Genomic DNA, 15,564 nt, shown 5'->3' with positions numbered 1-15,564 from the left:
TTAGTGATTCACAGGATTGCTAAATCCCAGAAAAAAAAAATGTTTGTACAAAATAGTTTTGAGTTTGTACAGTCAAAGGTAGACACTGCTATTTTTTTGAACACACCCCTTTCAACTAATTGCCCAATTGCACAGCCTTAAGAGCGTGCATATCATGAATGCTGGGTCTCATTTGTTTTCTGAGAATCTACTGAACCTACTGGTAACTTGTTTGCCACGTAGCAATAAAAAATATACTAAAAACCTTGATTATTCTGGTTAGTCACATTGTACTGCTATTATTTTGAACAATACTGTACATGTTTCTATACTAATACGTGACAAACAGGATATTTTCTCTTTTTTTGTGATGACATTATACATAACTCATACAAGTGGGGGATTAAGTGTCCAAATGCTCTTTGGGGCCGATTAATGAGTCCGTTTGTTTGACTTTGTAATTTCTACTTGTAGTCAAAATGTAGGGTGACCATATGTGCCATTCATACGGGACACGTCCCAGCCAGGATTTTAACATTGCCTAAAATATTCAGGTTTTGGCTATTTGCACTGTGCAGGTTTAACGTTGCGTAACATTCATGAGAGCTATAAAGACCAGAGCAGACGGGTCCTTATGCTTTCGAATCGCTTTCACGTGTTTGTTCGTTGGTTTGACTTAAAGCATTGTGGCGCACTTTGTTGTTTTTTGGATTTGTGCTCAGTGACGCTTCAAGTCAATCGAACGAACAAACACCTGCACATATTTGCATCGCTTTGATCATTCCCTCTAGATCTCACCTTCTCACATGATTGGTCGATTATGTACAATACATGTTATTGGTCAAACTGCTCTGGATGTTTTAGGCATTATTAAAATCCTGTCCGGGACGTGTCCTGTATGAACGGCGCATATGGCCACCCTATCAAAATGCAGAATGACTAATATGTGGTCATTACTTAATGCCCGGGACAACTCTAAATTTTAAAACCCAGGCACTTTGGTTATGTGACTTCATTTCATACCTGTACTACTTCAATCAATGAAAATTTTGTGTGTCCCTAGTTTGCCTTTTCTAGTCCTAGCTGGTTGAAACATAGTATCTGTTTGCACATATTTGAATGAAGAGCTACTCTCTTGCCACAAAGGCTGGCATGAGCATGGCTGTGCTATGAGTTCCCAGAAGTCAGCACCAGGAAATGATTATGGTGATTATGGTTGGTTATTCAGCACACGTGTTGCTCCAAAATCTCTTCGAGATCCAAGTTCACAAGGACACAGGGAAGTAGAAAAATGTACAGGTTAGCCAATAGTGTTTCAGATAGACTGACATATGGAAGGTCATTTTTGTCTCATATTTGAGGTAAACTTTTCTTTTACATGAAATGGATAATATAACTATCAAATCCACAGTACAGTGGCAGTGTGAGACATGTTTATTTTATTTATTTATTTATTTTTTATGCTGTGATGTTTCAGAAAGGGAGGCCAGAGTAAATTTCCATTGGCACAGGAACAAATCCAGAGCTGCAGAGAGAATGAAGGCTCACATCAAACTTTGCCAAAAGCTTTATTGAAAGCTTTATTCAGTTCGCAGGCCAGTTTGTGATATAAAAATTTAAGACTAGCACATCTACCAAGATTTTAATTTATTTTGAATCAGCATTCATCAGCCTTTGTTTGTTATTGCTGGATAATCATATAAAGCCTATAGTGCTGGATTTATTCACATTCCTGATGGCACACTCTGCTCACACTCCTCCGCTCTGAAGACAATAGCGTTATATCCCTGTCTTTTGTTGCATGAGCATTAAAGCACAGTTTTGTATTTGTGAATTTGTGCATGAATGAGGCTTGTTTAAATTTCCACAATTGGACTGTGTTACTGACCACTTCGGGAGGTGTGTGTGTGTGTGTGTGTTCAGGTATGTGTTTCTGTGTGTGGGGGATTGTGTGTTAAGGGCATCTGTGTTTAATAGGCAGACAATAGCAGAAAATGCTGAGGTTGCGGTGAGGGGTTTAGGGATTCTGCAGCCCTCCCACAGTCATGAGAGGGTCTAGCAGGTGCACTCAATCCTCTGCCTTACAACTATGTGACAACTAACACATACAGACCCACCAAATCACTTATTCCCAATCAGTGGGGTCTACCACATTAATACTGCCACAAATTTCTAAGTTTTATATAATACCTTGAAAAATATTTAGGACATTGTAACAGTAATAAGTTGAGACAATACTTTAACTATGGTCAGATATAAATTACCAATGAAAACAATGCAGGAAGACTTCTCTACTTCTATGACAACAGGTTTTCAAACATTATTCATTACAAAGCTGTAATCATTGGTCCATAAAAATGATGAAAATAAAACAAATGTGAAAATAAAGCATTTCTGGTCTGGCACACACTGTGTTCCCATATGCATGTTAAACTCACAGCATATGCAGTTCACTTGCTGTATTTACTGTAAACATAGCTGAGATGCTGAGAAAAAGAGGACTATTTGCTTAATTTTTCACACTGTGGTTTATATAAGGAATATGAGATTGAAAAAGCAAAGGTGGTCTATCAACAACCTGCAAAAAAGTAAAAAAATACTAAAACCATTTTCAAAATTTTTGGAAAAGATATATATATATATATATATATATATATATATATATATATATATATATATATAGAATAAATCTAGAATACATTTTAGTACGAAAGCTATTATGTAATAACTCATGATTTGTTCGGTTCAGTTCACACAGTTAGTGAATGTTTCAGGAATTTAAAAAAGCTAAGAACAATACCCTAAAATCTGGTAAAGTTGCTAAGAAACAGTTCGTATTCTGCATTATTTCTATTTCTATAACAGCATGTGCAATGAAAAAAGTATAAAAAATGTATTCTAAAATTATATTATTAATGTTTTATATAAATAGATTTCAAAATACACAGTTTCAACATTCACATTTAACATTCAGACATCATTGCTGTCAAGTCTGCTATTCACTGATACAATTGGTAACATAATGTACTAAAAAGTGCAGTTATACCTGTAGGTTTACTTTGATATATTAAGCAGCAGCTCTGTTGTTGTCATTGGAAACATTTGTTTGTGCCCTCAGAGAAAAGGGTTTGTATCATGGCACAACAAGCTTCAAAACACACTCTTTACTTCTTCCATAATCAGGAAGTGACAGCGATGTGTCTAAAACCCGGCCTTGATACACATTCATTACTTCAGAGATGTGGTTTTGTCTTGTGTTTCTCCATATTATTCAAGATAGGCAGTGATGTGTTTCAACAGAAATATTAAGAAATAACTTAGAATAACATAGTTTCTGTATTAAATAGGACATTTTTAAACCTTTGGTAATCTAAACAAAGATGTTGCTAAATATTAAAGCATTGTAATATAGTTTGAAAAGATGCATCGAATTTTACACAAATAAAGACCCTCAGTTGTGTTATCAATGCCTTTTTTTAAAGTTAGTGTACTTGGTTACCAATGAAGACAATATGCAAAACTTGCACATTTCAGATATATATTTAGGACACACAAAATGCTAGCTTATAAGTAAGTATTTGCATTTTAAAATGAGTAGTAGTTAACCCAAGAGTGAAAATCTGCTGAACATTTAGCATTTTAATCACCCTCAGGACATCCAAGCTGTAGATGAGTTTGTAACAGATCTGGAGAATTGTTGCATTACACCACTTGCTAACCATGGATCCTCTGCAGTGACTGGGTGCCATCAGAATGAGTTGTTCTGGACTGTTTTCACTTGTAAAGTGTGCTTGATCTGTGCACATTTCTCTTCTGATTCAGACAAGCCTGCTTTTTCACTGGAAAAAAAATATTAGATTATAAGAAGGTGACTCATGTTAGCCGAGAGCAACAGTTTGAAGTCAACAGTTTAAAGTCTTAATGATGGATTTGTTTATATTACAAACATGCAGCTATTTGCTTTAAAAAATCTTAATTGATGGCGTCATGTTGATTACTTTGGATTATTGTGATTATTTTATAATATTTGTTGTTTGTTCAGTATGGCAACAATTGCAGAACTGTCCTGTGACAAATTACATTGACTAGTGAGAGTAAGAAAAGGTTAGAGAGTCAAGTGTTCCAAATGTGCCCATAGATTTATTCAAAAGTCTGTTTCATGCGTAACAGTGAGCACAAGTTAATGCAATGGAAAATGGCCATAGACAGTTGAGGAAACACCACTATGAGACTAAGTTTAGCTCTGAGAGCCTTTGACTCTGACTCACACTCTGACTCACTCACTCCATCTCACTGTTATTTTCTCATAACAGGCATTCGTGCTTTAAAGGCACAGGCATTGTTCTGAGCAAATCGTTGGGCATATTTCCCTTTGAGAAATGCATATATGATTGCCCTGAGAACTGCCTGAGAAATCCTGCTTGGTAGCGTCATAAGCCAAAGGCATATTCAAACAAAGCAGTGCGCTCAGGGCATTACATGGTGGATCTGATGAGAATATTAAATAGAATGCTTGGACGCTCCTTATAGGCTGGTGTCTTATAGGCAAATCTAACAGTCTTTGTGTTGCCAAAGGTTTCTGCCTGCTGTTGTGAGGCAGGTTCTCAGGTCTGCAGGAGTAGTAGAGCTCAGAGAAAGCCTTGAGATTGTAATGACATTGGAAAGCCATGAGGGCTGGGTGGAGCAGTGTGGGGAAATGCAAGATTAGGGAAGGGCAGCACAAATAGTCAAGAGCGTAAAGAAGGCAATGAATGACACAGGGAAGACTGAATTGTTAGCTGAACTGTGAACCTAATGTGCATGAAGCACAAACAAATAGACCTGACTAAAGCAATAATTACATGAAAGGTGTGGTCACACTTTCAACAAGGACAGAATGCCACCTCACTGGAAATGTGAGCTTCATGAGCTTAACCTTAAATGTGAGAACAATGCTTTACTAGAACGACCAACTGCAAAAATAATTTTGAATTATACTGTACAATGAATAAATAACATGTCAATAAATCAAAGGAAAATAGAAGTGGTGAACACCTTTCTATGTCCCTTGCATGCACTAAAATGTTTGTCATTTGTTATTTTTACACATTCTTTTGAGACATTTACCCTTCAGTACCTCAGATTCACATTATTACACTTCTTTAATTAAGAATAATGCATTTTACATGCAATAACATTTTTCTGTATGAACTATTTAAAGTGTGAAATGTTTTGTGCATACAGACTTGCATTTGTGTAGCCAGCTCTATCATGTATGAGGATGTTGAAATATGCTGAATATGAAATACTTTTAGGAAGCTGACGTGTTCTGAAGTTGTGCATCTAACAGTTTTTCATAAGAGCATTTTGAACGAATGAATGAATGATTATTGAATGATAATTATTTTGTATTTATTTTTAGTAGCCTATTTTCTCATGGTAAATTAAATTTACGTTTTAAATGATAAAAACAAGCTAATAAATAACTAAGTAGTTAAATAAATAACTCAAATATATGTATAAACGAAAAATACTAGTTTATAAATATGTGTATAATAAATACTCGTTTTTTTATATATTGTTTTAGTATAGTAATCGTTTTTATAATGCATTTCATTATAGTAATATATGTTGCACTGTTCTAGCATGCTGGATTTGGTTTTGGGGGAGTGGAATGACTTTGTGCCATAAAGTTGCACAATGTGGGTTTTAGAGAGCAGCCTCAGGGGGAAGAGAAACAGAGAGAGTCATTGGCTGAGCACTCGCATCTGCCTCTTCCCTAAAAAAAAAAAAAAAAAAAAAAAAAAAAAAAAACGCAGGTCATTTAAAGTCGGTTCGCATCGATTGAAACTTTTGAAACTGAGTCTGGACTAAACCCGGAGCAGCTTCTCAAACCAGAGTCTTCATCGCCCTCTGTGCATTTCAGTGACCAGGAAGGTAGGAAAACTAAACTCCCTTCACTTTTAGTCTCCTGCTTCAATGCATCTCCTAAAGACAGCTGAGTGCTGGATAAAATGTTATTTTGTATCTGGGTTATCACTTTACATCTGTTATACTTTCTGGCATCTTTCTTTTGGTTTGGTTTTGCAGGGGATGTTGGTAGCGGATTTTAATTCTTTGTTTGCCTTTAATAGATTATCCATATCTCCGCTTTATCACGGAAAGTGAAGAACAGGAAATAACAGTTTTATTATAAATGTAGAGGTGGAGTCTAGCTGCAGACGACATTTATAGTAGCCTACTGCAAACTCTTATCTGTATTTACAAGCGTAGTTGGTACGAAATTATTCTTTTGTGATTTGCAGGCATTTGAGATCATGCAATTTAGAGCATAAAATCCCTTTCACTTTGAAATGATCCGAATCGCCAAAAAGGTGAGGGGGGGGGGGGGGGGGTGCATGTTATTTAGCTGATCATGCACGCTGATTGTGCATGCTATTTATATTAAATAAAAATTTAAAAAATGTCTTTTTTAATTGATTTGTTGCTTTAAAATTATGGCTTGAACTTTAAAATGTGGGCGTTTCCATTCAGACACGGACGTCAAGCCCTTACATGAATTGCCATGATAACCATACCTTGCTTCAAAATATTTAGGCGTAACCTTTATTTTAACAGTTTCAGCCTCGTCTAAATCAATTCGAAATGGTTGAAAAGCTTATAAATGCAGGGTGTAGGGTACACAACTTAGATTTTGCATACAAAGTTAATTTAGAATTAAATAATAAATAATTAATAAGATGGATAGATAGATAGATATCTTTTCATAGTTTATGGTAAATGGCACTGTCAGGTATTTCTTATAATAATATGAATCTGTAAATGGCAGATCTCATGCACATGCAAAGTGTTTTCTTTGCATAAAATATTTTCCTGGTAAACTCAAAGGAACGGGGCACGCATCTCTGCCAACAGCTGTAGGCTTTATCATGCAGCATGACTCATCCATAATTTTTTTTTTTTTTTTTTTTTTTTTTCATATGTCTTGAAAATGCTGTTAAATGCTCACTGCTGAAGTGCAGGTACAGTAATGCAGGGAGCATATAAACAGCCTCATATTGTCCTCCGAGAAAAAACGCATCTGATGCTTCCTGCATTATTATTAATGCAAATGTTTTACCGTTTGCATCCACAAATTTTCCTTATATTTAAATAAAATGTAATGCCACTGTGTTATAGTTTTTTTTTTTTTTTTTTTTTTTTACATATGTAGTAAATAAAAAAAACCTTAGACTTTGGTCTCTGTAATTTTAATGTTAGTAAATAATTAGAACATTTGCCATTCTAATATAAGATCCATTTTTATAAAATCCATTGTGCACGTTTTTATCATTCTCTCAGTAGTTTTCACCTTCAGACCATTACGTCTTCTAATAGTATGGAATTTTAGCCACAGTATTTTTGTATGTTCCAGGAATCATGGTTTCCCATAAGGAGTTCCAGGATGCAGGCAAGGTGGCTGGTCTGCAGATTTGGAGGATAGAGAACCTGGATCTGAAACCTGTCCCCAAACAGCTCCACGGAAACTTCTTCACTGGAGATGCCTATATTGTCCTTCACACCACTTCTGCTCCATCCTACAAGATCCACATGTGGTTGGGTGAGTGAAAATAACCACATTCACAATTCAGTTCCCTTTTAAAGATGTGGCACTGTTGATTTTTTTTTTCCTTGTCAGATATGTTGGCTAAAATAAGGCACACCCTGACCCTATTTATTTTGAATATTTGCATTACTCTCGGTCTATTTAAACTGCAGGTAATGAGTGCTCTCAGGATGAAGGTGGAGCTGCTGCAATCTTTTCTATGCAGCTGGATGATCATCTGGGTGGAGCACCAGTCCAGTACCGTGAGGTTCAGGGCAATGAATCTGTCACCTTCCTTGGCTACTTTAAAACTGGAATTAAGTACAAGGTAATAATGTTTACAGAGGACTGAATGAAAAATAATGTCGCTAAATCTGACAAATTCATAAAATTGTCTTTTGTGTCAAAAATATGTCTATTTGTCAACATCAGTGGTCGGCCTGGGAAGTAGTTATTATAGTCCATGATTACAAATATATATTTTCCCTCAAGTAACAAATGTGTTTATGTAGGGTGTCAATCAAAAAAAAAAAACAAAAAAAAAAAACATTCAAATCAGTAGTGGAAACTTCCTGAATGATTTTCCCTTGCAAATTTTATAGTATGTTGTGGCAGGTTTAATGCATGTGTTGTCTGAGATGATTTTAATAATTTAAAAAGAAGAATTCATTCACCAGAACATATCACTGTGTATTGCTGTGATGAATATTTCTCTTTTTCACTCATGTGCAATTTTCCCTCTAAGATTAAATGCATTTAACTTTTTGGTATAATTTTATCTGCAATTAATTTGTGTGTATCATGAGAAAACTTTACTTATTTTAGTTGTAATTCAAGACATTTTGGTGTATTTTGTTCAATGGCAGATTTTCTTTTCCATTTACACAGCAAGGTGGTGTGGCCTCTGGGTTCCAGCATGTAGTGACTAATGACATGAATGTGAAGCGTCTGCTTCACATTAAGGGACGACGTGCCATTCGTGCCACGGAGGTGAATATGTCTTGGGAGAGCTTCAATCACGGAGACTGCTTCATCATTGATCTCGGCAAGGTCAGAAACACATGGAGTGACGCAAGAAAAAAATCTCTTTACTTCTGTCCTTTTGAGAAATCCAAAATTCTCAACCTCACATATCATAATCTGAATTTCCTAGGATATCTACCAATGGTGTGGGAATGAGTGCAACCGTTTTGAGCGGTTGAAGGCCTCCGAGGTGGCTATTGGCATTCGTGACAATGAGAGAAATGGGCGCGCCAGTCTGCAAATGATTGAGGATGGTGCAGAGCCAGATGCTGTCCTCGCTGTAAGTCTTATCGTCTTCTACAAAACAACAACAAGAAAAAATTATGTTGCAAGTTTAAACGTGCAGTGCAAAGAATAAGCATGTGTTTAGTCTTGTTGTTACAACAAGTGAAAATATAAGTAATTGGGTCCGTGGTGGCACACCTCAATAAGTTGTTCATTTAATAGAACAAATGAAAGACAGCAAAAGAGTGAGACCAGTAACAGCACTGATTTTCTTTATCAGTTGTTTTTGGCTTCTTAAGTTGTAAACCACCTGAGCTCCCTCAAAACAGAATATACAAGTATATTGTGAATATAAACTGGTAGAACATTAGACTATGGACACTTTGGACATTTTTTTTTTTTTAATTTGCATTCATGCATTTGGTTAATGCTTTTACTCAAAGAAACTTACATAGCATTCAATTACCGTATTTTTCGGACTATAAGTAGCACCTGAGTATAAGTCGCATCAATCCAAAAATACGTCATGATGAGGAAAAAAACATATATAAGTCACACTGGACTATAAGTTGCATTTATTTAGAACCAAGAACCAAGAGAAAACATTACAGTCTACAGCCACGAGAGGGCGCTCTATACTGCTCAGTGGTAGACTACAGGAGCAATGAGCAGTATAGAGCGCCTTCTCTCTGCTGGAGACGGTAATGTTTTCTCTTGGTTCATCATCGAACCCATGACCTTGGCATGATTTGCACAGTGCTCTACTGTTCGAGCTACAGAAATGTAACTCAAGACATGTGATTGATCGTATTGTAAACAATTCATCCATGCACATTTCTTTTTTTTTTTGTCCTTGTAATTTTCATTTAAAATACCATAGCGCACGCGTTCACAACACTGCAGTGACGCTGCTGACGTATGATGCTGCTGACGTGTTATCTTTGTTATTGGGCGTGCCAGAAAACACGTCAGCAGCGTCATACGTCAACAGTCACAGTAGTCGCACTCACAACAGACCCGGAAGAGAAGACAATGTTGAATAAAGTCGTACTTTTTGTTCTTTTTGGACCAAAATGTATTTTCGATGCTTCAACAAATTCTAACTGACCCTCTGATGTCACATGGACTACTTTGATGATGTTTTTCTTACCTTTCTGGACATGGACAGTATACCGTACACACAGATTCAATGGAGGGACTGAGAGCTCTCGGACTAAATCTAAAATATCTTAAACTGTGTTCCAAAGATAAAGAATCAGAGACACTAGACAAAGTGAGAAAAAATGAATCAGTGAACATTCTTATAAAGACTCTTTTATCCCAGTGATTTAAAGTATATTCAAGTTCATGCATTCTCTGAACTCATGATCTTAGTATTGCTTGCACCATGCTCTTGTGTTTAATGCACAGAAACACTAGAAGAAAGATGGGTAACACTTTAGAATAAGGTTCCATTAGTTAATGTTAGTTAACTACTTTTGTTAACATGAACTAAGCAAGAACAATCCTTCTACAGCATTTATAAGTCTTAGTTCATGTTAATTTCAACATTTACTAATGTATTATTTATATCAAAAGTTGTGCTTGTTAACATTAGTTAATGCACTGTGAATTACCATGAACTAACAATGAATAACTGTATTTTCATTAACTAACATTAACGAAGATGAATAAATACAGTAATCAATGTATTATTCATTGTTTGTTGATGTTAATTAATACATTAACTAACATTAACTAATGGAACCTTATTCTAAAGTGTTACCGAAAGATGGAATTCATTTGTCACAGTAAATATTATTAAATAGTAAATGTTAAATGCAACTAGAGTTGTAATCAGCAAAAAAAGAATCCCAACTTATCTGGTTTTGATTTTGACTTTTAGCTTGAGGTTCTGCATTTTTGTGTCCTGGGTTGACCGCTGCCATAGAGAAAACTGGTGGAAACTCTTACTGTGTTTTATTTTTAGGCTCTTGGGCCCAAGGTCGACATCCCATCAGGAAGTCCTGACGATGAGACAACTGATAGAAGCAATCAGAAAAAGGGCACACTCTACGTGGTACATTTATGTATTATGCACATATCTATGAGTTACCAGGAGCACTGCATCATGCTAATTGTGTGGCATTCATGGTGTTTTGTAAATGTATGCATCTGTGTGTTTTGTATGGGTTAGATATCTGATGCTGCAGGCTCTATGAAGACATCTGTAGTGTCCGAGAGTAGCCCTTTCAAACAAGCAATGCTCAATCCCGATGACTGCTACATCCTGGATAATGGAGTGGACAGCAAGATCTTTCTTTGGAAAGGTATGGTCAAAATATATTTTGGCGTCCTTGAATTACACACACACACACATATATATAGAGAGAGAGAGTGAAGCATGGATGCGTTTGACTTTATCAACCATTTCATCTGTGTTAACAACTCAGGACCAAACGCAACCACTGAAGAACGTAAGGCATCCATGAAGGTAGCTGAGCAGTTTATCAAAGAAAAGAACTACCCCAAAAACACACAGGTATCAGACATAGAACTGGCAAGTTAATGAAAAGTAAGTCAAGTGAAAGCCAAATTCTAAATAGTCTATCTAATTTTTTGTGACCAGATCCAGGTTATGCCAGCCGGAGGTGAGACCACAATGTTCAAGCAGTTCTTCAGTAACTGGAAGGATAAGGATCAAACCACAGGTCCAGGCCAGGCCTACAGCATTGGCCGAATTGCCAAAGTACCACAGGTTCCCTTTGATGCCTCCAGTCTGCACGACAACAAAACAATGGCTGCCCAGCATGGTATGGTGGATGACGGATCTGGCAAGGTCCAGGTACTGTATAAATATTGAAGCTAATAACACCAAAAACCATAGAGTTGTTCAGTTTAGTCCTAAAAACCAGAAGAGAATTTGCTATTTCAAGCCATGGGTTGCCTCAGGAATTGGTAATGGGTTTTTAGAATACCTTTTTGGATTTTGCTTGCATCCATTGTCAGTAGTGTAGCAATATATGAAGCGCACACATTTATGTCATATTCAAACTGAGCAGCTTTCTGTTGGTCAGTGGCGCAAATTCTAATGACCAACTTGAAGCCGTAATGGAATCTGTGAATGGAAGTCTTTCACACCCACACAAAATACCGTATTGCACAGAAGTTCTATTGAAATGACTCGGCTTGAAAATTCACAGGAAATTGCAAACTGTATCTTTGGTTAAAATGACTTAACAAAGCTTTCAGGTAATTTCTATACAACATATACTATACACAGTCACATGTCAAACCTTCGTTTTTGCTATGTACTAACTACAAGTTTATAATGGTAACTATAAACTTATAAATGAAGCTCTATTCTAAAGACCCATTCAAACTGGATGAACAGCCATAATTACTAACAATTCAATAATGAGGTTGATTTTATTGTTAACTACAATGGTGCACTTGAATGAAGTCCATTGCTCTGACTTTGGCAGATATGGCGTGTAGAGGCTGGGGATAGAGTTCCTGTGGACCCTTCCAGCTATGGGCAGTTCTATGGAGGAGACTGTTACTTGATTCTCTACACCTATCGCCAGGGAAGCAGAGAGCAACACATTATCTACACCTGGTAAGTCAAGGTAGCCACATGTTGACATGCTAGAACATGTGTTCATTAACCACCTGATCAGCCAATATTTACCCAATCAAGTCAATATTTAATGCCCTACTTACAGTAAATGTGACATTTTTATATCAGGCAAGGACTGAAGTGTACACAAGATGAGCTGGCTGCCTCAGCTTTTCTAACAGTCAAGCTGGATGATTCCATGGGAGGTTCCCCTGTCCAGGTATCACCAAACACAAGCCAAGTTTCACTCTGTCTATGCCGTTTATTATAATGAGCTTAACTAGCAAGCAAGGGAATTTAAAAATAACTCCAAAATTGCCTGGTGCTTTTCAACACCTCTGTTTCTATTAGTATAAAATATTAAGAAAAATTATTACAATTTCTATTTTTGTTTCTTATTTGAATATATATATATATATATATATATATATATATATAATGCAATGGCAGTACATTCTGCAATCAAAAACCGTGGCAAAATTATAGTCATAAATATTTTTGGGATAAATTGTTTAACTGAATTTTAGAATGGAATTGTTTTTTTTTATTTTATTGTAGGAAATAAAAAGATATACTTGATTTTCTAATTCACTTGTATTTCACTCTGCAGGTTCGTGTCACTCAAGGCCAGGAGCCAGCTCATTTGATGAGTCTGTTCAAGGGGAAACCCATGGTCATCCACACGGGTGGGACTTCACGTAAAGGTGGTCAGAGTCAGGCTGGCAGTACGCGCCTCTTCCATATCCGCCAGAGCTCAACCCGTGCAACCCGCGCTGTGGAGGTCAGTGATGACGGCAGGCACATACATGAACACAATCAGCAATGACCATCAGGCAATAATCTTCCACTCTGGCTCTTTCTCTCTCTCGCTCTCTCTCATTTTACCCAGGTGGAACCCACTGCATCTAAACTGAACACTAATGATGTGTTTGTGCTGAAGAGTCCTGGCGGCCTGTTTCTGTGGAAAGGAGTGGCCGCTTCAGAAGAAGAAATGGCTGCTGCTAAACACACCAGCAGCTTCCTTGGAGGAAATGCAAAAGAAATTTCAGAGGGCAAAGAGCCGGGTGGGTGTTCAAACATTGCAATTTTTACATTTCAAAGGCATTCCATAACCAGTTTCCTGTTATTTCTAACTGATTGGTACTTATCTGTATCTTTGCATTGCTCAGCTGAGTTTTGGTCAGCTTTGGGTGGAAAGAAGGAATATCAAACCTCTAAAAGTCTGCAGAAGACTGTTAAACCTCCACGCCTCTTTGGATGCTCCAACAAGACTGGACGTCTAATCGTGAGTTAACATAAATGGAATTTCCAACTCATTTAAATAATTTTTTAAAATGAATGCATACAATTTATTATTCCTCTCCTATTCCATTTCAGGCTGAGGAAGTGCCTGGAGATTTCACTCAGTCTGATTTGGCCACAGATGATGTCATGCTTCTGGATACCTGGGATCAGGTTAGCATTTAAAGGAATAATGACCTAAAGTCAACATGATATGATGTTTGCAACACACTTTATGCTCTTAATCTGATAACCTTCTGAGTAAAACAGGTGATATGATGAGAATAGATTTTTATATATAATCATTTGACTGGTTCTTAAAAACTGGATGTTAACATACCAGAATGAACCACAGAGGGAAGTTCATTTATAGACCTTAGTCAGGGTAGCGCATTTCACAAGAATGAAATGAAAGCAGAGCTGTGAAGGATATAAATACAGTAGGCTACGTTCAGTGGATTGTGCTGTTGTTAAGAACATACCAGTTCTTCACGTGCAAAAAAACCTGCTTTCTGAAAAAAAAAAAACCTGCCAATAGATAAAAATTACAGCTACAGTTTTGAAAAGTCGTGAAAATGATTTGATCGATGCCCATCCATCACAGCCTTGTTATCATTCCTGTCGAAAATTAAATTGAAATGTAACCTGACTTAGTTCTAATGTTGACCTTTAAATGTTTAATTCAGCTTCTTAAATCTTCTTTCTTTAGGTCTTTGTTTGGATTGGTAATGAGGCCAATGAGGTCGAGCGGAATGGAGCAGATAAAATAGGTAAGCAAGATGCAGTAGCACTAGCCAACTTAAAAAAATTACATTTATACTGTTATACAGTATTTATGCAGTTAAGGTACCACAAATCAAAATCAGAACGCAAAATCCCAACTAGAGCAGTCCATGTTCACCAGTAATGGAGAATTACGATTACAAATTTGTCATTGAATGTAATTGCTGATTATTAATGTGCATTTTTTTTTTGCTGTTAGCCAAAGATTATGTGGATTCTGACCCCTCTGGTCGCCGTGGCACCCCGGTCATCACTGTAAAGCAAGGCTTTGAGCCCCCAACCTTCACTGGCTGGTTTCAGGCTTGGGACTCGAAGATGTGGGAAACAGACCCACTGGATCGGATCCGTGCTCGCTTCTAAAAGCACGCACATTCAGACACACAAAGCATTTTATACTATAGCTTCCAGAATATTCACCTCTTGTGATTCATGCATTGATGGTCTGAAAGGGATGCAGATGGGAACACAGGATGCAATAATGCTGCAATGTTTTTACTACTTTTAATGACTTTTTGCCTTATTATTCCTATGCCTTTACTTTGCCTTTTATACAATTCAACTCTTTTATATTTTCTTTTTATATGCTTCTTAATTCCAGTGATGTTTTCACCTACATGGTCTTTATGGGGTTTTTTTTTGTTTGTTTTTTAAAGAAATGGAAATGGAAAATGTATTTTTTTTTTTAAGCAAGACAACGTTTGTCTGTATTTCACAACTTTGTGCCAATTAATTTTTAAAGACAATTGAATAATTGTATTGAATAATGCCTCATAAATTAGCTAATTAAATTATCTGAAAATATATTGTAACTGCTAAAAAGATTGTAATGTCTCTAAACTTCTTCTTTTTATTATTATATGATTCCCCATATATAAAAATAAAACTACAAAAATACTACTGAGTTATGTGTTTGCTTATGTGGGATGGTACAATTTTTTAAATACTATTATAATTCAGCAAGGATGCATTAAATAGATAGAAAGTTGCAGTAAAGACTTTTACATCATTAATATATATATATATATATATATATATATATATATATATATATATATATATATATATATATATATATATATATATATATATATATATATATATATATATACTA

General features: G+C 36.2%; 1 protein-coding gene across 1 annotated transcript; it reads left to right on the top strand.

Annotated features, from left to right (window-relative positions):
• Positions 1-5,704: 5,704 nt before the first annotated feature.
• LOC128015518 (gelsolin) lies at positions 5,705-15,347 on the top strand. The gene is made up of 17 exons (XM_052599398.1): positions 5,705-5,895; positions 7,373-7,558; positions 7,717-7,871; positions 8,432-8,593; positions 8,697-8,846; positions 10,761-10,850; positions 10,968-11,100; positions 11,224-11,312; positions 11,400-11,615; positions 12,256-12,389; positions 12,519-12,609; positions 13,000-13,170; positions 13,279-13,453; positions 13,559-13,674; positions 13,767-13,844; positions 14,380-14,440; positions 14,653-15,347. Exons 2-17 carry the CDS (start codon positions 7,378-7,380, stop codon positions 14,811-14,813), a joined length of 2,163 nt encoding a protein of 720 aa, XP_052455358.1. The 5' UTR covers positions 5,705-5,895; positions 7,373-7,377; the 3' UTR covers positions 14,814-15,347.
• The last annotated feature ends 217 nt before the right edge of the window (positions 15,348-15,564 follow it).

This window comes from Carassius gibelio, chromosome A6 (assembly GCF_023724105.1).
Source record: "Carassius gibelio isolate Cgi1373 ecotype wild population from Czech Republic chromosome A6, carGib1.2-hapl.c, whole genome shotgun sequence".
NCBI classification, from domain to species: Eukaryota; Metazoa; Chordata; class Actinopteri; order Cypriniformes; family Cyprinidae; genus Carassius; species Carassius gibelio.
The sequence above is the reverse complement of the archived record's forward strand: the minus strand, read 5'-3'. Positions and strand labels throughout refer to the sequence as shown.

Excerpts from the sequence above, each read along its gene's own strand:
- LOC128015518 (XM_052599398.1), top strand. The coding sequence starts at position 7,378 with ATGGTTTCCCATAAGGAGTTCCAGGATGCAGGCAAGGTGGCTGGTCTG. Across the intron at positions 11,616-12,255 it reads ACGGATCTGGCAAGGTCCAG|ATATGGCGTGTAGAGGCTGG; the intron begins GTACTGTATAAA and ends TGACTTTGGCAG. Across the intron at positions 12,610-12,999 it reads TGGGAGGTTCCCCTGTCCAG|GTTCGTGTCACTCAAGGCCA; the intron begins GTATCACCAAAC and ends TTCACTCTGCAG.